This window comes from Vicia villosa, linkage group LG4 (genome assembly GCF_029867415.1).
Source record: "Vicia villosa cultivar HV-30 ecotype Madison, WI linkage group LG4, Vvil1.0, whole genome shotgun sequence".
Classification (NCBI taxonomy): domain Eukaryota; kingdom Viridiplantae; phylum Streptophyta; class Magnoliopsida; order Fabales; family Fabaceae; genus Vicia; species Vicia villosa.
The window spans coordinates 182,413,945-182,435,568 of record NC_081183.1 but is presented as its reverse complement, the minus strand read 5'-3'; the positions used below and the strand labels follow the sequence as shown (position 1 = coordinate 182,435,568).

The following is a 21,624-nucleotide window of genomic DNA, read 5'->3' as shown; positions in this document are numbered from 1 at the left end:
AATCAAATTAAAAAATTTAAATAACTCATTTGTGAATCAATTAAATTCTAAACTAAAAAATAAACTTTTAATTTAATAAAGTAAAAGCATGGTGGTCAAGCTTTTATAAATAGAAGGGACATGTTCATTACTACTCTTTACTCTCTTTGTAAAAAGACAAGAAAAACAGTTAATGCCAATTGCCAAAGTTAATAGTTACACCTGTCCAGGCACTGCATTTCCCCAAAAATTTAACCTTAATTTCATAAACGGGGCACCTAAAGAAGCGACCGAAGACCAACTTTCACCATTTTCCGTAACCACGTCGCATCAAACCAGCCGTTAGATCAGAATCCAACCCATCCCAAAACTCCTTCTTTACGCTCACACTTAACCAACCTCACTTAACCATAGTTAACTTAACCAAATCACATCTTCAATTACAATAACACCCTCACACTCAAATTTATTCACAATCCAACCTTTTCACATTAAATTCTATAAAACCAGCTTCCGAGACTCGCTAGGTTTGCCAAACCAGCTCCCCAAACGGGACTTTAAAAAAAAAAGCAAGAAGAAAAGAATTTTTGAAATTCCCTTTTTGACCTTTTTCTTCTTCAATGGCTTCATCGTCAAAAACAAAATCTAGTTCTAATAAGTTAAACGCAGCGTTTTCATCTCCTTCACCAAACTTTGCTTCTTCCACAAGCTCTTCCACTTTTTTCAATAAACCACACACTCAAACTCACACTCACAGCCATCATCATCATCATCGATCGGCTTCACCTACACGTGTCAACCTCTCCACCGGTTCACTCTCCAACTTCCGGTTTTCCATCGATCAACGGTCCATTTCTCCAAACCGAACCGTTCCAAGCCACGTCATCAGCAAGAAGAATCACCACCACCACCAAAAGAAAACATGCATGTGTTCACCAACGACGCACCCTGGTTCGTTCCGTTGCAGTCTACACAAGAACATCGGTTCGAATTCACTTCCGTCGAATCGGCTCAACATGCGTAGGTCAGCGATGAAGAATTCACTGGTGAGAATCGGTGGAGTTGAAGGCGAGTGGGTGAAACGCGCGTTAACCGCTTTGATTCGTCCTTCTTCGCATCAACAGAAGAGGCGAAACGCGTTTGAACCTAGATCGAGTCGGTTATCCGTCATGTCAAAGGCTGATGAGTGACGAACAAGATCTGTGAATGTTTTCCTCTTTTAATTGCAGGTTCCATTTTGATTCGCCGCCGGTCTCCTTGCCGGTGTTTGAAATCGCCGATCAAATCAAACCGCCGCGGAGCGCTATGGAAGATTCCGTCACTGATCTGTGAAACTGGATTCCTAGAATTGCATTTTGTACATGAAATTTGCTATGGATTATTATGGAAGGAGAATTTTGGACTGTTTTTGTCAACTGAAAGTTAAATTAAAAAAAATTAAAAAAGAACGAAATATGATAACATTTTGGATTGAAATTGTTTAAATTCAAATTAATCAACAAGTGATGATGGATCAAGATGTGTATGTTCATTTTGTTATGCTTGCCGTCAAACTATCGTTATCGTTTCCGTCGTTTGTTACGTCGAATTGCGGTTCCGTTGCCGCCGTGATGTCGCCGTTATCGTTCGTCCATATGCTTTGCGTTTGGTGCAAGGTATTTTTTATGTTCTTTTTATCTATTTGTTTATTTAGAATTATTTATTTATTTTGTTTTGTTTTGTTTGATTGCTGTTTGGTTGTGCAGGTGTTTGGTGCAGGGGCGTTAGCATACACAAAGTATTTTTCTTATTTAAAATAAGGAGGAGGAATTTACAATTGACTTTGACCCCTTCTTTGTGCACTTGGTTTAGAAATATTTGACCGGAACTACAGTACAAATATTAGATAGAAAACTATATGAAAATACATAAAAGGGATTAAAAATAAAATTGAAAATGTTAACAAAAAAGAATTTTGAAAATAGAAATGGTAGTATGGAATAAGTGATACTATACTGTAAAATATACTGCAAAATAATCTAAACTGGGAACTCGTTATGGACAGATACAGCTAGCTTCAACCTATATTTATGCTCTTAGAGCATAAATATAGGGGGTGGTATTTGCCACATGTACCACTTGTGTCATAATAGTATGGATAATTGAATGCAAATGGTGTAGTATTACATAACCACCATATCCAAATAATGCTACGGTGCTTTTCAATTTTTTAGTGTATATTGTGTGATTAGTGGGACCCATTTTAAGTTTTTAGATGGGTAGTATGGATATTTACAAATTTTAATTAGTGGTTTAAATAATTGAGAAGTGTGAAATAATATATTATATTAAGTGGGGTCCATTTATACCACCAAATTGGGTGGTATGGATGTGGATGCTCTAAAAACTAAGGAAATTGAAAGAAGACTGAACTAAAGGAACTCGTTTTTGGTAAGATAAATGAAATACAGGGGTGCTATCTATACACTATTATTTCTTACACAGGTATGTACACCGTAAAAAACAACAAAGCAAATGTTGGTCGCACAAAATCCAAGAAAATATAAATTAATAAAAAAATAGAAATAGTATATTAAGTGTAGTTTTATACGGTGTATTCAGTGGACATATATCTTTTCTGAAATAGAAATATCATTCAAGTTTTATGGTCTAAAGGTATACAACCCTAAGATTGATGCCTTACGTGCCAAGTTAAATCCTACCAAGGACATTTTGAACCCCCTTCTCTTTTTTGGAAGATGTGAGAACGGGAAGATGTGAGAATTGTGAGATCAGAATCATTAAAGCAGGGAGAAGGGACTTAAATCCAAAGCATTCAACAACAAGTTTGGATTTGAATACACAGTTTGTCCCAAGAATACTGAAGATCTAAATTATATCTCAAGCATTCATGATCATTATGTCAGTATGTCACATATTCTAATCCACTTTCGGTTGTGAATCTTCCAACTTAGTTTACGGATAAGTATCCTCTTGTGTTATTTATTTCATGCTCGCATCCTGGATTAATCTTGAATATTGTCTCCTGTTATTTCTTTAATGCCTGCATCCTGCATTAATCTTGGTTATTCATTTGCTCTACTTAATTGTCTCTTATGAACACAGGAGAGGAATCAAATCCCTTAGTTTACCAAAAACTTCCCTAGCCCCTCCAACATATAGAAATAACAAATGCATCTCAACTAAATTAGCATTCGAGCGGGCTGAAAATATATTGAACCCATCTATCTTGCTTTTTAGCCCGTTCCACAACATCAATTGAACATCTTCAAGCAAAGTATCCATTATGGAACCAAAATACATGTAATCTTTTACATTATGGAACCAAAATTAATCGAAAAACGGTGGTTGTGATGTGTAATGGTGAATTTGAACTATTGGTGCAGTAATGAAGGGATTGACTTGAAAGGTTATCAATCCAACACTTGAGTCAGTATTTGAAGGAGAAGAGTGAATGAAATTTAAATTTGAAAATTGTTACTTGAGAATGACACACTCATCATTTATATAGAGGAGCAGTTGTAACCACTCCCTGTAATTAAGACGTGAAATACGAGAAACTGTTGGATGTATCTTGGACATGAATCTCCTATACTCTTTTTCAATAAAGTATGCTTGCACCGCAAGTAGTTGAACAAATCGTGGTTTTCTTTAGGCCGAGCCTATTGGCTCTTCCGGCTGCCCCGGAACAATTAACCCCAAGCCCTTTTCTATGTTTGGCAATGTAAGAATTTTTATCGTATCATCCCTTCTGTGCCAGCTGCATACTAGTTTGAATGAAAAGCCAAAAGGTGACATTAATGTAATTGAAATTTGCGCCTCACCACAAACGTCATTTTCGTAGATTTCATTGTAATGATCTTTGGAAATTGGAGCACTCAAGTGTCTTCCTGAGGATATCTAAAGCATTGATAGTGCTTTTTGTTTTTTGGTAAGTCATTGCATGATTCTTAAAGAGTCAGCTTTACAGTTTCTTGAGGCATTACTTCCGTTTCATTGTCACCTGGACTTCTACAACATATTATCTTTCTATAACTGAAGAAAGTTATGTCTGAAGGATAGAAAAACACTTAGAAAGGGGGGGGGTTTGAATAAGTGTAGCTTTAAAAACTTGACCGATAAAAATAAATTGCACAGTTATTTTTATCCTGGTTCGTTGTTAACTAAACTACTCCAGTCCACCCCCGCAGAGATGATTTACCTCAACTGAGGATTTAATCCACTAATCGCACGGATTACAATGGTTCTCCACTTAGTCAGCAACTAAGTCTTCTAGAGTCTTCTGATCACACACTGATCACTCCAGGAACAACTGCTTAGATACCCTCTAAGACTTTCTAGAGTATTCTGATCCACACGATCACTCTAGTTACAACCTGCTTAGATAACCTCTAAGACTTCCTAGAGTATTCTGATCCACACGATCACTCTAGTTCCTTACAACTTAATGTAATCTAATCTAAGAGTATTACAATTGCTTCTTAAAAGCTATAATCACAAACTGTGATATTTCTCTTAACGTTTAAGCTTAATCTCACTAAAATATTACAACAACAATGTAGTGAGCTTTGATGAAGATGAAGATTCCGAGCTTTGAATAGAACAGAGTTTCAGCAAGTTAATATGAGTTGTTTTCTTCAGAATCGTTAACCTTGCTTCTCATCAGAACTTCATATATATAGGCGTTGGAGAAGATGACCGTTGAGTGCATTTAATGCTTTGCGTGTTCCGTACAGCATCGCATTTAATGTTATACGCTTTTGTCAACTACCTCGAGCCTTGTTCACGCTGTGTCTACTGACGTTGCCTTTAATAGCTTCTAACGTTCCTTTTGTCAGTCAGCGTAGCCTGCCACATGTACTTCCTTCTGATCTGATGTTTGAGAATACAACGTTTGAATATCATCAGAGTCAAACAGCTTGGTGCAAAGCATCTTCTGATCTTCTGACCTTGAAGTGCTTCTGAGCGTGATACCATCAGAACTTCAGTGCTTCTGATCTCATGTTCTTCTGATGCTTCCATAGACCCATGTTCTGATTCTGCTTCGACCATCTTCTGATGTCTTGCCAGACCATGTTCTGATGTTGCATGCTGAACCTTTTGAGACAAAGCTTCTGAGCGCCGAATTATGCATACTCTTTATATATTTCCTGAAAAGGAAATTGCATTGGATTAGAGTACCATATTATCTTAAGCAAAATTCATATTATTGTTATCATCAAAACTAAGATAATTGATCAGAACAAATCTTGTTCTAACAATCTCCCCCTTTTTGATGATGACAAAAACATATATAAATGATATGAATTTGCGATCAGAAAGAGCAGACGGCAAAAGACAAATTACACAGCTATAGCATAAGCATGTGAATATGTCTCCCCCTGAGATTAACATTCTCCCCCTGAGATAAATAATCTCCCCCTGAAATAAATACTCGAATAACTTTAATAAAAGACTTCCCTGATTATTTCGGTAGAGACGATCACATAAGCTTCTGTCTTCAGAGAATTCATAGCTTCTGACTTCTGCTTCCATTGGACAGCTTCAGAACTTGAATTTCTTTAGATCCCTAGAACACTCATAGCTTCTGATTCCTGCTTCCATTTAGGACAGCTTCAGAACTTGAATTTCTTTGATCTTCAGAACATTCACAGCTTCTGATTTCTGCTTCCATTTAGGACAGCTTCAGAACTTGAATTTCTTTGATCTTCAGAACATTCACAGCTTCTGATTTCTGCTTCCATTTAGGACAGCTTCAGAACTTGAGTTTTCTGGATCTTTAGAACATTCACAGCTTCTGATTTCTGCTTCCCTCGGATAGCTTCAGAGCTTTGAATTTCTACCAACATCACTTCATGCTAGATTTGTATCAGAACATTGTTGAATGTACCAGAGCATCATCAGAGCATCTCTACATCCTGAAATGTTACAGAACAAAAACTAAACGACAAAAGTCAGCATGAACGAGTCAGAACATAAAATGTATATTAGAACACATGATATGTATCAGAGCCATATAGGCTAAAATAATGTATCAGAGCAAATAGAATTTTGTCAGAGCAAATAGACAAATTTTGGATCAAATTCTATTATCAGAAATTCTGATCATTCTTCTTTCTTGCTTCTGATTTCTGAAGCTTGACAGCACTCAACTTGCTTCAGTTTCCATAAGCTTATTCTTTTTACAGAATAACGCTTCTTATGGTTTTGCTTCTTGTGTTTGCTTTGAAGATTTTCTTCACTTCTTTATACCTGCAAAACACTTAAACCATATAGAACTTGCAGTTCTTGTTAGTAAAAGCAACTGATTAAATCAAATCATTTATCACATATTTCTCCCCCTTTTTGTCACATCATCAAAAAACAGAAAAGATTCAGAGACAAACAAAAAGAAACACACGGAGGAAGAAGATGATTTCATTGAAGTTCAAACATCAGGTACATGAAGATAAGTAAGATCAGATGCACAAAAAACAGATGCAACGAAAAGAAAGAAACAACACAGACTCAATCTAAGATGGCCCTAGCCTTGACAGGATCTTGGCCAGCATCTCTTGAACCTCATTGTTGTGTCCATCTTGCCTCACCATGAAAGTTCTAAACTCAGCATTGAGTGAGCTTTGCTCATCCTGTCTCTTCTGAATTTCTTCCAGAGTCCTTGCAAGACAAGAAGATTTATCAGAAGAAGCTTCACCGCTTTCAACCACAGGAATAGCAACTTGATCTGTAGCTTCCATGGATAGATCATTTGCAGGGATTTCCTCAACAGAATCTGATTCAGCAACATGATCTTCAACATCTGCTTCTTGCATAGAAGCATCTCCATATTCTGCAGCAGGAATTTTCGAGTCTCCATTCTCAAGTGCCTGAAGAATGGCAGCTAGATTCCTGGGAGCAGAAGGACCTTCAACTTCTGGTGGGTCAATAACTTCTGGAATGACCAAGCTTGGGTCTTTCTCAGAAGGGTTTTCCCTCAGATAGTTAAAGAGAGTCTTGAAGTCTCCGAGCAGAACAGGATGATCAGGAATAAAGATAACAATATCCCTACATGGATTTGCTTCCATTTCAGCAGCCAGTCTTAATTGTTCCATCTCATCCAAGAAGGGCTTCTCTTCCAACAGATGTCTTCCTTTGAGACTAGCAAACCAGAAGTCTTCATAATTCCTCAGAATTCCACGAGGCCGTGGGGCAGCAGCTACACAGGCTTCCTGAAGTTCTAAAAACAGAGCATCTAATTCTCTGCAAAAGATCCTCCAGAAGTTCCGCATAGCAACATCATTCAATCCAGAACTTTCAGCAATTCTGAGAGTATCAAAGATACTTCTGAGATTCCTCTTTATTTTTTCAAAAACTACACCAATAGGGTATACAGGGCGGAATTTTATTTGGGTTTTTGAAAAGGCAGGGTTGGAAGTGAAGTACGGATGAGGTTCTCTATCCAACCTATAAGAAGATTCTGCTTCAGTATCAGAATCTAACACTACCACTTCAGCTTCAGGACGAGGCTTGGGAGTGTAGTTGCAATCACGGAGCAGCTGCTCATGTGATGCAGAGGTTGGAAGAGGAGAATCACAAAGGTTGTTTTGAGAGGTGGAGGGAGTATGTTCAAAGGTGACATTGGGAGAAGATTGAGATGGAAAGAGAGTTTGAAGGGGTGGTATATCCAGAACAGGATTGATGGTAGGTGGAGAGGAAGGAATGATTATAGGAGAAGATGGAGGTGTAAGAACATGGACAAAAACAGGTGATTCTGATGTGGCTTTTTCTGGTTCAGGTGTAGGGACAACCTCTATTGCTGCAACTTCTGAACGAACAGCAGGAGCAGAATCAGGTTCAGAAATGCATATACCTTTGGAACCTCTCAGAAAAGCTTTAGCCACATCCTCAGTCTTCTTTTGCTTCTTACTCTTCGGCTCTTCAATAATCTTTGCTTTGCCGCTAGAGATTTCTTTCCTTCTGACATATGCCAGAACTTCTGATTGATTCTCAGCCTCTTGAGAGACATTTTCTTCATCAGACTCTTGAAGAATCATCTTCCTTTTTCTTGTTTTCTTCTTCTCAACAACTTCAACAATCTCAGCATTGTTATTTGACTTCTTCTTCTTTTTCTCAGCTTCCTTCTTTTTCTTCACAAAATCAACAGAAACAGCCTTAACAACTTTTGCAATGACTTCTTCTGGGACCACTTCTTTCTCGGTGGTAGCAGCAGGATGATCAAACTTTCTTTTGGTCCTTTCTTCCTTCTTGCGATTCACTATAATTGGAGCACCTTTCTCTTGATCTTTAAGACTTTTGTCCTCTTTTTGAGACTTCAGATACCTAGTTCTGACTTCTGGTACCTCACTATTGAAGAAGGTTTTAAATTCAGCTAGAACTGGTTCTCTTCTGATTCTTGTTCCAGCAAGAGGTTGAGGAGTTTTAATGATAGCCTTAATCACTTTCATCTTCTTTAAAGTGAAGGCATTCAGACAAGCCCCAGATGTGACAGCAAGGTCTTTCACAATACCTTCAGATTCTAAGCTTTCAACAATCTTTGAATGCACCAAAAGATTTGAAATAATCCTTCCAAAAGGAATGATTGTTCCACCTTTTTCTCTGAAAGCGTTTCTGGAATCCTTTACTGCTTTCCACAAATGGTTGAAGATGATGTAGATCGCATCAACCTTCTTCTTAGTGGCAATGCAATAAAGAATATACCTTTGATCATTATTGATGAAATCCGATGCATGTGTTCCTTTCCTATGGTAGAAACACCCAAGAAGGATCTTTGTCCAGATTTTGTAGACATCTCTCAAATCCTTGACGCTTTTTGTTTCCTTGACATTTGGATAGAGAGTGGATAGAACATCTTCCCAATCTGCCCTTTTATCAATCTCAAAAGCCCCTTCAGGGTTTTTCAGATCAAACATCACTCTTAGGATGTTTTCAGTAATAACAACAAACTTTCCATGGACGAAAGAAAGTATTGATTTTGGAGCAACCACAGCATGTGCCCAAAACTCCTTGACAAGATCCGGATAAACTGGGCCAACGAACTCAGCAAACAACGAGGTCCATCCTTGAAAGATGATGTCTTCTTTAAGATGAAATTCATGTTCTTCAAGGTTGTCAAAATCAACAATAAGTTCACATAGAACTTCTAATTTATCCTTGGGAATAGATCATGTAACAACAGGAGTAAGTTGCAAAATTTCTTCTTGGAGATGGTGAGGAACAGATGTATTAACATTTTGGGATGAGAAGGCAGCCATGGATGCAGGATGAACAAAAAACAAACAAGAAAAGAAAACTGGGTTTTCGATTAGGGTTTTAGAAAACGACTAAGAACTTTTCAAACGAGAGAATGCAAGAAGAAAGAGAGACAAGGGAGCGAAAAGGATATATGATATGATTTGAAAAGAATATAAGAAGACGAATATAAAATAGAGAATGAAAAAGAATAAATAAACAAAATGAATAGTTTCAGAATCAAAAGAAATCATTTTCATTAAATGACGAGTGACATTAGGAGAGATAGCATGGTAAATGAAATGATTTAATACAGTTACCTAGGTCGGCGTCTTTTCAACTGCACGCTTCGTACTGACCGTAGAGACACGTGTTCATCATCAGATAATGGATGACAGGTGTGAAATATTCAATAGGCTTTACGCCTTCTGATTCCGATCACTGCTTCTGAATTGATCAAGTTTCTCTTCTGGAAACACTCCTTCTGAAGTGTGCTGATGTAAATCTGAATGATCTTCTGATCCCTTCCTTCTGATATACACAGCTTCTGGAGATTCACTTCTTTGCTCTGCAGCTTCTGATAAGACAAAACTGTATCTGCAGAAATTCTTAAGCTGCTTTGTTTCATCAGAAACAAGTTTATCATCAAACCAGATATTTATTGATTCGTCCACAATCAATGTTTCAAAATTATATATTCTGTAGCATTTAGAGCATTCAGAATAATCAAGAACGAAACACCATTGCTTTAGAAACAAACAAAACAGATGGTTCCAAGACTAATAAACTTTCTTTTCTGATCTCCTACAAACATAGTTTCTTCAACAGATTTAAGAACCAGAACTTGGAAGACAGTCCTTCTTCCCTTCAAGTGTTGAGACCAACTTGAGTCCAGGTGACATGACATGTTGACTTTTATCTTCTTTGTCGCCAAGAGAATCTGTAAAAGAAATAGTCTTTTTCTTTGGTACCCACATCTTCTTGGGTCCTTTCTTGTTAGTTCTCCTCAAGTTCTGATTGAACTTGGGTTTAACATTGTAAGCAATAGGAGGAACATCATGATAATTCTTAATGTGAGTTTCATGATATTTCCTAGGTTGTGTCACATGCTTCTTAGTGTGTGTAATGTGAAAACTTTGAGCATGTGAAGTGTGCCTAATATCATGTGAGTGGCCATACTTGAACTGATCATACAATGGCTTGTATGTGATTTTCATCTTATCAACAGGTTCAAGTTTGTATGGGGTTTCACCCTCAAAACCAATGCCGACTCTTTTGTTTCCAGACACAGCATATATCATAGAAGCTAGCTGACTTCTGCCAATACTTCTAGATAAGAACTTCCTGAAACTTAAATCATATTCTTTCAGAATATGGTTTAGACTAGGAGTGGATTTTTCTGAATCAGAAGGAGATCCAACATTATTGGATAATTTTAAAACTTTTTCTTTTAATTCAGAATTTTCCAACTCAAGCTTCTTAGTTTCGAATTCAAATTGCCTTTTTAGCTTTTTGTATTTGATACTAAGATGAGCTTTTAATTCAAGAAGCTCTGTTAGACTGGAAACTAACTCTTCTCTAGATAGTTCAGAAAATACCTTTTCAGAATCTGATTCTGATGTAGATTCTAATCCATCATCTTCTGTCGCCATCAGCGCAAAGTTTGCCTGCTCATCTTCAGAGTCTGAATCATCTTCTGACTCATCCCAGGTTGCCATAAGACCTTTCTTCTTATGAAACTTCTTCTTGGGATTTTCTTTCAGAAGTTTTGGACATTCATTCTTGAAGTGTCCAGGCTCATTGCATTCATAGCACATGACCTTCTTCTTGTCAAATCTTCTGTCATCTGAAGATTCTCCACGTTCAAATTTCTTTGAACTTCTTACGCCTCTGAACTTCCTTTGCTTGTTCTTCCAGAGTTGATTTAGCCTTCTGGAGATCAAGGACAGTTCGTCTTCTTCTTCGGATTCTGATTCTTCAGGATCTTCTTCTCTAGCCTGAAAAGCGTTAGTGCATTTCTTGATATTGGATTTTAATGCAATAGACTTACCTTTCTTCTGAGGCTCGTTTGCGTCCAGCTCAATTTCATGGCTTCTCAAGGCACTGATAAGCTCTTCCAAAGAGACTTCATTCAGATTCTTGGCAATCTTGAATGCAGTCACCATTGGGCCCCATCTTCTGGGCAAACTTCTGATGATCTTCTTTACATGATCAGCCTTGGTGTAGCCTTTGTCGAGAACTCTCAATCCAGCAGTCAAAGTTTGAAATCTTGAAAACATCTTTCCAATGTCTTCATCATCCTCCATCTTGAAGGCTTCATACTTCTGGATTAGTGCAAGAGCTTTGGTCTCCTTGACTTGAGCATTTCCTTCATGAGTCATCTTCAAGGACTCATATATGTCATGGGCCGTTTCCCTGTTAGATATCTTCTCATACTCAGCATGAGAGATAGCATTCAGCAAAACAGTCCTGCATTTGTGATGATTCTTGAAATCTTTCTTTTGATCATCATTCATTTCGCTTCTCGTGAGCCTTACACCAGTAGCTTTAACAGGATGTTTGTAACCATCCAACAGAAGATCCCATAGATCACCATCTAGACCAAGAAAGTAACTTTCCAGTTTATCTTTCCAGTATTCAAAGTTTTCACCATCAAATACTGGTGGTCTAGTATAACCATTGTTACCATTGTATTTCTCAGCAGAGCCAGATGTAGATGGAGTTGGATTTGCTTGAGATTCACCAGCCATCTTTTACTGAAGCGTTTTTCTCTTCCTGAATCTTTTCTAAACACGGTTAAGTGCTTGCACCTTAGAACCGGCGCTCTGATGCCAATTGAAGGATAGAAAAACACTTAGAAAGGGGGGGGTTTGAATAAGTGTAGCTTTAAAAACTTGACCGATAAAAATAAATTGCAGTTATTTTTATCCTGGTTCGTTGTTAACTAAACTACTCCAGTCCACCCCCGCAGAGATGATTTACCTCAACTGAGGATTTAATCCACTAATCGCACGGATTACAATGGTTCTCCACTTAGTCAGCAACTAAGTCTTCCAGAGTCTTCTGATCACACACTGATCACTCCAGGAACAACTGCTTAGATACCCTCTAAGACTTTCTAGAGTATTCTGATCCACACGATCACTCTAGTTACAACCTGCTTAGATAACCTCTAAGACTTCCTAGAGTATTCTGATCCACACGATCACTCTAGTTCCTTACAACTTAATGTAATCTAATCTAAGAGTATTACAATTACTTCTTAAAAGCTATAATCACAAACTGTGATATTTCTCTTAACGTTTAAGCTTAATCTCACTAAAATATTACAACAGCAATGTAGTGAGCTTTGATGAAGATGAAGATTCTGAGCTTTGAATAGAACAGAGTTTCAGCAAGTTAATATGAGTTGTTTTCTTCAGAATCGTTAACCTTGCTTCTCATCAGAACTTCATATATATAGGCGTTGGAGAAGATGACCGTTGAGTGCATTTAATGCTTTGCGTGTTCCGTACAGCATCGCATTTAATGTTATACGCTTTTGTCAACTACCTCGAGCCTTGTTCACGCTGTGTCTACTGACGTTGCCTTTAATAGCTTCTAACGTTCCTTTTGTCAGTCAGCGTAGCCTGCCACATGTACTTCCTTCTGATCTGATGTTTGTGAATACAACGTTTGAATATCATCAGAGTCAAACAGCTTGGTGCAAAGCATCTTCTGATCTTCTGACCTTGAAGTGCTTCTGAGCGTGATACCATCAGAACTTCAGTGCTTCTGATCTCATGTTCTTCTGATGCTTCCATAGACCCATGTTCTGATTCTGCTTCGACCATCTTCTGATGTCTTGCCAGACCATGTTCTGATGTTGCATGCTGAACCTTTTGAGACAAAGCTTCTGAGCGCTGAATTATGCATACTCTTTATATATTTCCTGAAAAGGAAATTGCATTGGATTAGAGAACCATATTATCTTAAGCAAAATTCATATTATTGTTATCATCAAAACTAAGATAATTGATCAGAACAAATCTTGTTCTAACAATGTCTACTAAGAGCCAAAATTAAAAGAAGATGTTACCCCTTCCTAGATTGATCATGTCGCTTCATTGACAATTGATATCTTTGTTCGAGAGGGTATCTCTTGCGGAGCCTTTATGGACATAAGTCTTTCTTTGAATTTGGGCGTGTTGACCCCTTGCAAAGACAAGAGAATTTGCAACAAGTGTTGACCCCCTTTCGTCACTTAAGTTGTTTGTAATGTTCCTAACTTTGGTGATTATTAATTGCAAATTTGATGAAGAATGAGGAAACAATCCGCCAACTAAGATAGGGAATCCGACCCCCTACTGCATGTTCGTCAAACACTTCGAAGCAGGTCAATGCTCCTTTTTCTCAAGCTAGTTAGAGGCGTTGATGTTTTTAATGATCCCCAATGGTCGTTGCATGCGTCATATCAATTAAAATTATTTAATTTTTTTTAACAGAGTTAATTAAACATAAATAATTATGTGTAGAGGAAGAAAATTTTAGCGTAAAGAGATTATGCTTATAGATTGAAATCAGTAAGAAACAACTCAGACAATTCAAAGCACAAATGAGATATTCCAGACCTAACAACCTGCTCCTAAGTCTCCATTCCGCGACAATCTTTACTTGGTCCCACCGGTATCTTGAGCGTTGGTCTATCCAAAGATTGAGAAAAACTTCTATCTTGTTTGTAGACTCCCACACAACACTACCTAGGTCAACATGAAGAGAAGAACCCCATTTTTCCACTAGAATTGTCAGAATCAATCACAACACCACAAACCTTAAGAACCTCTAAAATTTTAGGGAAATCTTCAAAGAAATGTTAAATTAAAAAACGAATCTCCTTAACAATCACGAATATCTAAAGATAAGATTCAGATCCATGCAACACTAGAAAAAGAATTAGGCAGAAGATGAAAGAAACTGTTTGCAAGTGTTCACAAAAGATCCAAAAATCTTTTGGAAATGAAAGAAAAAGTAATTTGTGAATTTTCAAATCAATGTTGAAAGTATGTGTTTTTTAACATTGTGATAGATTTTGAGAGAGAGAAAATGATTGATAGGTGCTAAAAATTTAGCACAAAAAAGAGTGAAAAGTCATACTTAATTCGAGTCATGAGTCCTTGTATGATTTGAGTCAGGTGACAAAGTAGTTTATATCAAGATCTGTACATATGAGAAACTCATTTAACCATGATTCAAATTAAGGCAAAACTGTGATTCGAGTCATGCACAGTTTGATTCTAGTCAAAAACAACTCGTGATCCAACTCAAGAAAGGCAGTGGCAAACCAGCATTTCATGATTCGACTCATGAACAACTTGTGATTCGAGTCACAGAGTTCCATGATTCGAATCATGTATAACCCGCGACTCAACTCACAAATTCCTAATTCACCCATGTTTCTTCTGTAACATCCCGATTTTATTAATATTTTTATTAATTATATTAGTAATTATACTATTTGTTATTTTTAATAATTATTTATTTATTTAGTTATTATGTGATATAATAATTATTTGAAATATTTAATTGTATGTGCGTTTGTGTTATTTGGGTTAATTATGTTGTATGAGAGATAAAGTTAATCGAGCCTTAGTAGTAGAAACATAATAGATGGATTATGGGTTAAGCCCATTAAGAGAAAAGAGAAAGTAAGAGTATAAAATTAGGGTTTTAGAGTTGGAGTCTCATAACTTATTTTTGGGGAGAAAGGAAAAATATAAGAGAGAAGAGAAAGAAGGGAGGAGCACTTGAGAGAAGAAGAAAATTATGGAGGAAGCCTTAATTTTCGCAGCAAGTATCAGCATAGAGTCACCTTGGAAAATTGGGCATATTTCTCAATCCAACCGTTGGATCGTTACGGTACTTGGACACAACGTTCCTGACTCAGTGAGTTAAGTTCTGACCGGAGCGATTTTGATTTTGAGGGTTTTAAGTTCGTCTGATAAGCTGGTTACCTAACTGGTGTTTAGGTGTGTCTCTAGTTGACGTTATAAAGGATTTCTTTTTGAGAAAAGCTTAGAGCTATGGTGAAAGAGTTCATATTTACCAAGGTAAGGGTGGGGTTCGAATTATATAACCGGGAATATGATGATTGTATATGGGATTAGGGTGTATTTAGTTATCCGGAATTAATTGAAAATTATAGAGGTAGTTCGTATATGCTAGTAGGTGATTGTGATCGGCTTGTTTTGTGAATTATGATGAGTACGTTGTGTTGTTATTTCTTTGTGATTTCTGAGCGATGTGTATATTGTTGTTGTTTTATGTGAAGTTGCAGAATGTTTCAATGACGATGTATACCTCTATTTATTGGTATAACTACGATATAGGCTTATACCTTTGTGACGATGATGTTGTTTGTTGTGTGTGTTTGTTGCATTCATATACATATGCATTTTTGGTGACGGCCTGGATTGACAAATTAGTGACAAAGGCTTATGCCTTGATGACTCTGTTAACTGGCAATTGGCGATGGGGGCTGAAGCCCTGGGTACCACATGCATGTGCAATTTAAGAGTCTCATTATATGTGGCATGAGTGTGATTTAATTGTGACGTGATGTGACTTGAGTTGTTGTTGAATATGACGATGTGAAGTGAATTGTGATAATGTGAAGTTGTAATTATAAGTTGTTATGCTAATGACTTGTTGTGACAGGTACCGTCTGGAAGATGAAAAATAGTTGTTATAACTATTATTATGTTGTTGTTGATTTTGTTATTATATTTGTGCAGTTTTAAATTGTTGTTATAGCGGTCGTCTGAAAGCTGTAAAGTGATAATTTTGTATGATTTAATTCTAACATATTAATTATCATACTTTTGTTTATATTTTTCGATATCTCACCGCTTCTGAATGATGTTTTCCTTACCGTGGGAAACGGACAGGTACTCAAGATAGCGGTGGAAGTTTTGAAGTGATTTTATGAAGTCTTTAGTTGCTGTTAGTCGAGTTGGTGTCTTGCTCTGATACGTAGCACTCGAGAGGATAAAACGATTGTTTTAATTATTAATTCTTTTTCTGAATTTTTATATGGTTTTGGTTTAAATTGTAACTTGAAGTTACCGTGCAATGATGCTACGACTTGATTTGAATAGTTATGAAGTTTGTTGATTCCGCTGCGAGTTAATTATTGAATTTAAACAAAGTGATTTTTAGTAATGATTTGATTATCGTTTTAAATTCTTGTGCTATGTATCTATATGAAGGCAGGTAAGCCGTAAATATTTTTGAGATGACGAATATGTGATACCTCAAATGAACTTGTTTGATATTTATACTTGGATTTTCTGTATAATTTATCGGGTAGATTTGGGGTGTTACATCTTCTGATTCGACTCACAGAGTGTGACTTGAATCACACATCTAAAATCTCAATTTTTTAAGTTGTCTTGAGATTCCACTGATGTCATGACTTGAACCAAGCTCAAATATGGTTCTTGATTCAAGAACTTAACTAAGTGATTTAAAGCACATTGTTTATACTTAATTATAAAGAGTTTCAATTATGCATGCTAAAATATACAGATCTAAAACTTGATCCTCAAATGCACAATTAAAGAGAATACTTAATTATATAAGACTAAAACCAAAACAAATTTTAAAGGAAAAGCAACAAAACTCTATAGTAAATACATGCATAGTCTCCCCATTAATGTAGCAGAGACATGTAACTTCAGTCTATCTCTTTTTGATGACTAGCAAGCTTTCATTTGGAATTGAGTCGAATTCAAGCAAAAGAAAAATGTGATCAATGTTTTTCTTGAATTTCTTGTGCCCTCCTGAAACATTACATAAAATCACAACAACATAAAACACACAATACAAATCTAGACTCACATTACAACTTCTCGCCTATATAGATGCTAATAAGCCTAAACGAAAAATAACCATCAACACAATAATATACAACACCAAAGATCAAATACAAAATAGACATGCAACTATACAACAACAAATAATTATGTGATCAAAACTTATATGAATGGAAGAATAAATCATGCTTGAATAAACACAATAATGCTCAAATGCACATAATTAACATGATGCACTTAAAAAAGTTTTAAATGCAAAAATGAACAATCATTTAGCAACTTAGGAATAAATGAATGAATTAATGAGATGATGAATGTAAGAAGTAAACAAATGAACGCATGTAAAACAAAATACAAACAATACAACAAGATAGAACTTTTGTAGAAGCATACTAATAGGGTTGCTGAAAGTAAACTTGATACAATAAAATGTTAATGTTCAACATAATACAAATAACAAATGAAATAGGAATTCAAATCTAGTTAAAACACGAAGAATTCAATATTCCCAATTCTGTACGTATTTTGTGAAAAGGTTATGTGAAAAACAATTTTGTAAAGATATTAGCTAGATGATTTTAGTATCTACATATTCAAAAACAACATTTCCTTTTTCAACATTATCCCTAAGGAAATGTTGCAGAATTTCTATATGTTTAGTACGTGAGTGATGTATATGGTTCTTAGTTAGACTTGTTGCACTAGTGTTATCACATTTGATATGCTTCTTATTGTGCTAAGAAACCAAACAATTTCCAAACAAATGACTGGTATCAGGAGTGATTTTCCTATCCGACTTACAACCACCAAAATCAAAATAAAAAACCTACTATGCTACATTCACTACCTTTGAGAAACCATAGACTGTGATACAAGGTTTCGTTAAGATACCTCAAAATTCTTTTTACAATCTTAAAGTGAGATTCCTTAGGAGATGCCTGAAATCTAACATACATACACACGTTAAACATAATATTTGGACGGGTTGTGGTTAAATAGAGTAAAGATCCTATTAAACCTCTATACTTTATAATATTAATCTCTGCACTATTTTCATCTTGGTCTATCAGCACATTTGACGCCATGGGATTGAGATGCTTTTAAAATTTTGCATATCAAACTTATTTAGAAGTTCCCATAAATACTTTGTTTGGCTTATGAATGTTCCATCTCCAGCTTTCTTTATTTGCAATCCTAGGAAGTATGTAAGTTCTTCCATCAGAGACATTTCAAATTCACTCTGCATCAAACTAGCAAAATCCTTACAAAGAGATTCATCAGTAGACCCAAATATAATATCATCAACGTAAATTTGAACTAAAGGAATATGCTTTTCTTTACATCTAATAAACAACTAAGGTGCTAATACTAAACTTCAATAGCTTGTTTGAGACCATAAAGAGCTCTTTTTAGTTAAAAACATAATCTAGATTTCTGTGATCCTCAAAACCATGAGGTTTAGAAACATGGACTTCTTCGTTTATATAGCCACTAAGAAAATTTTATTTAAATTCCATTTGATACAATTTAAAATTGAAGTAGTAGGTGAATCCCAAAAGGAGTCTAATAGCTAAAAGATGAGCTACATGAGCATAAGTCTCCTCATAGTCAATTTCTTTAGCCTGATTGTACCCTTTTGCCATTAGCCTGACTTTATTTCTAGTAATTATATCATTTTCATCCAATTTGTTCTTAAACACCCACCTAGTTCCGATTATCGATGGACATGGAACAAGGTCCCAACGTCATTTTGTTTAAATAGAATGAGCTCTTTTTGCATAGCTAGTAGCCATCCATCGTTAAGTAAAGCGTCAAATATTGTGTTAGGTTCAATTTGAGAGATGAAAACAAAATACTTATAGAAATTGCTAACTTGAGATCTCGTACTTAAACCTTTCCTGATGTATCCTAGTACTTAATCCAACAAATGATCTTGAAACAATCTAATCTGAAGGCAGCTGAGTTGAGGTCTCTTGTTTATCTTGCTCTTGTTCGTCTTCCTCTTTTTCTTCATTAATGTCCTCTTCTGTGGATGTTTGAGGAGGATCCTCTTTGGGAGTGTTGTCATTGATAAAGTTCTCTGTTATCACACTTGAAACATCAGAACAAATACATTTCCCCTTCTTTTAGGGTGAAGATTCATCAAGCATAACATGAAGACGATTACATTTGCTTTACTCGAAGACGATTACCCTAGAAACATGTCTTCATCAAATTTAGCATCAAATTTACCATGATTGTCCTTTCTGTTATTTAAAATACAACATTTGCAATTGAAAACACGAAACTATGAAATGATAGGTTTCTTGCCTTTGAGTAATTCATAGGGTGTATTATCTAGGATTGATCGAATGACCGCTCTCTTAAAGACATGGCATGCAGTATTAATTGCATCCGCTCAAAAGTACTTAGGTAAACTCATTTTGCTTATCATTGTCTAAACTATTTCTTCTAAAATACGATTTTTTTTACGCTCAACAACGCCATTTTACTGTGGAGTTCTCACTTTACTCACAAATTGTAGAGATTTGAAATATCTATCTATTTCAGAAACCAGATTATCCAAACTTCCCATGTCAGTTGAAGACTTAAATATAGAAAATCTACATTTTTTCCCTTATTTTGTCATGGATAACATTAAGAGTATTTTTGGAGACAATAATCATTAAAATGTTTTGATTTGGAATTTTTCACCTAGTGGGATTTACCAACTTCTACTGGTTATCAGTGGTTAGATTCTCACTCGATGTACCAAGATGATTTAATTGTTTAGAATTGGTTATGAAAACTACAGATGCCTGAAATTTTAAAACATTTTGTTTGACTTATACAGTTATATCTCACGAGTCTCTCCCCAATGCTGTTATTAGATTTTTATTAGAATGAATATGAAAATAATTTTGCTTTGGTCTCTTATATTTTATTTTAGTTCTTACAAATTTATTTATAATAAAATAATAATTTTTTAATATAAAGAAAAATAAATATTACATGAATTAATTTTAATATGAATATATTTTATAAAAATTAAAACAAAATACAAATGAAAATAATATATTATATAATTTCAAGAACTAAAAGAAAATATTTTTTTCACAGAGACTAAAGGCAAAACATAATATATTTAAAGAAATTTAAAAGTATATTCAAGCCTTTATTCAATTAGAAGACCAAATTCTGAGTGGTTTGAGACTAGATATTTGATTTGTGGTGGAAAATGCTACTTTTATTTTTATTTTTAAATGAAGCTAATATTAACAAACGAAGATTGGTATAAAAGCAATAGGGGGGGGGGCATAAACCGAAACCCTATCAAGAAGATATGAACCTAAAGAATGACACACCAAGCCGATTCTTTACAAAATCTGCACGAATATTCGTAGGGGTGGAAGAATAGTAAGTAGGATATCAGTTAAGCTAAGACCTAGGTTAGCAAAAGCATCAGCACAACTGTTGCCTTCTCTATAAATATGAGAGACTATAAAATTCCAAGAGGAAACTAAGTTTATACAATTAACCTAATGGTTCCTAGTATGCCACGGGACCAAAAAAGGAGACCTAAACGCCTTGACTACCGCCATAGAATCCGTTTCTAACCAAAGAGACTTCCAATTATTCTCATGGGCGAACTCAATTGTAAAAATTGCACCGAAGAGTTCGACAATGAGCGAAGAAGAAAGGCCCAACCGAATGGCATACGTCCCAAGAAAACCACCCTCACTATTGCGCACAATACCACCACAAGCAGAATTACCAGAGGGAGAAACCGATGCCTCGTCACAGTTGATTTTAACCCAGTTTCTTGGAGGAGGCTGCCACATAACCTCAACAATTCGAGGAGCTTTGGGAGGACGAAATAAGACACGGAAGCTCTTGAGGAGAATGAAATCATGCATATTCAAATACGAAGCAACCACATTGTTCGCAGCTAAGGAAACACAATCCAGAATACTAGAGATGGAAAAAGAAACATCAAAACCGATGTTTTGGAATCTAACCTTGTTTCTAGTCTGCCAGATGACATTCAAAACAGAGATTACCGTAGCGCAATGTAAGACTTTACATTGTCCCGACGCTGCCTTGGTGAAAATTTTCTTAACATCATCCCAATAAAGAAAAGGCGCACTAATCCGAAGCATAGAACTCACCCAATTCGAAAGCCGAGAAATGCTACTAGCTTGTAAACGAAATAAAACTTTGACAAGAAGTTTTTTTTTTTGGTTTACCAATTTAGAGTTAGACTAGTAGTTTTTTTTTTTTTTTAATAAATCTTAAATTTTGTAGTTTAATGGAAAGTCCCTCGAAATTGAGTCAATGGATTTGGAATTGTAGTTCCACTATCATTAAAGTTAAGACTGCTACAACTATCAAATGTGAAGGCACCACCAAGTTACACACATGGAAGGAGAATATTTTTTTTCCAAATTAGTTGGAATTTGCAAATGAAGCAAATGAAACATTTTGAATATATACTCTTTTATGAACATTTAACAAATGGACTGTTTTAAGTAGACAAAATCATACATAATAATAAAGCAAAATGAGTTTTTGGGCAATTTTGACAAGT

The 21,624-nt window shown here is 35.7% G+C and overlaps 2 protein-coding genes across 2 annotated transcripts; one reads left to right on the top strand and one right to left on the bottom strand.

Moving 5' to 3' along the window:
* Positions 1 to 498: 498 nt before the first annotated feature.
* LOC131596287 (uncharacterized) lies at positions 499 to 2,279 on the top strand. Its single transcript, XM_058868897.1, has 2 exons — positions 499 to 1,634; positions 1,725 to 2,279. Exon 1 carries the CDS (start codon positions 600 to 602, stop codon positions 1,167 to 1,169), a length of 570 nt encoding a protein of 189 aa, XP_058724880.1. The 5' UTR covers positions 499 to 599; the 3' UTR covers positions 1,170 to 1,634; positions 1,725 to 2,279.
* An 18,296-nt stretch (positions 2,280 to 20,575) lies between these two features.
* LOC131598466 (uncharacterized) lies at positions 20,576 to 21,196 on the bottom strand. The gene has a single exon (XM_058871062.1). It carries the CDS (start codon positions 21,194 to 21,196, stop codon positions 20,576 to 20,578), a length of 621 nt encoding a protein of 206 aa, XP_058727045.1.
* Positions 21,197 to 21,624: the final 428 nt, after the last annotated feature.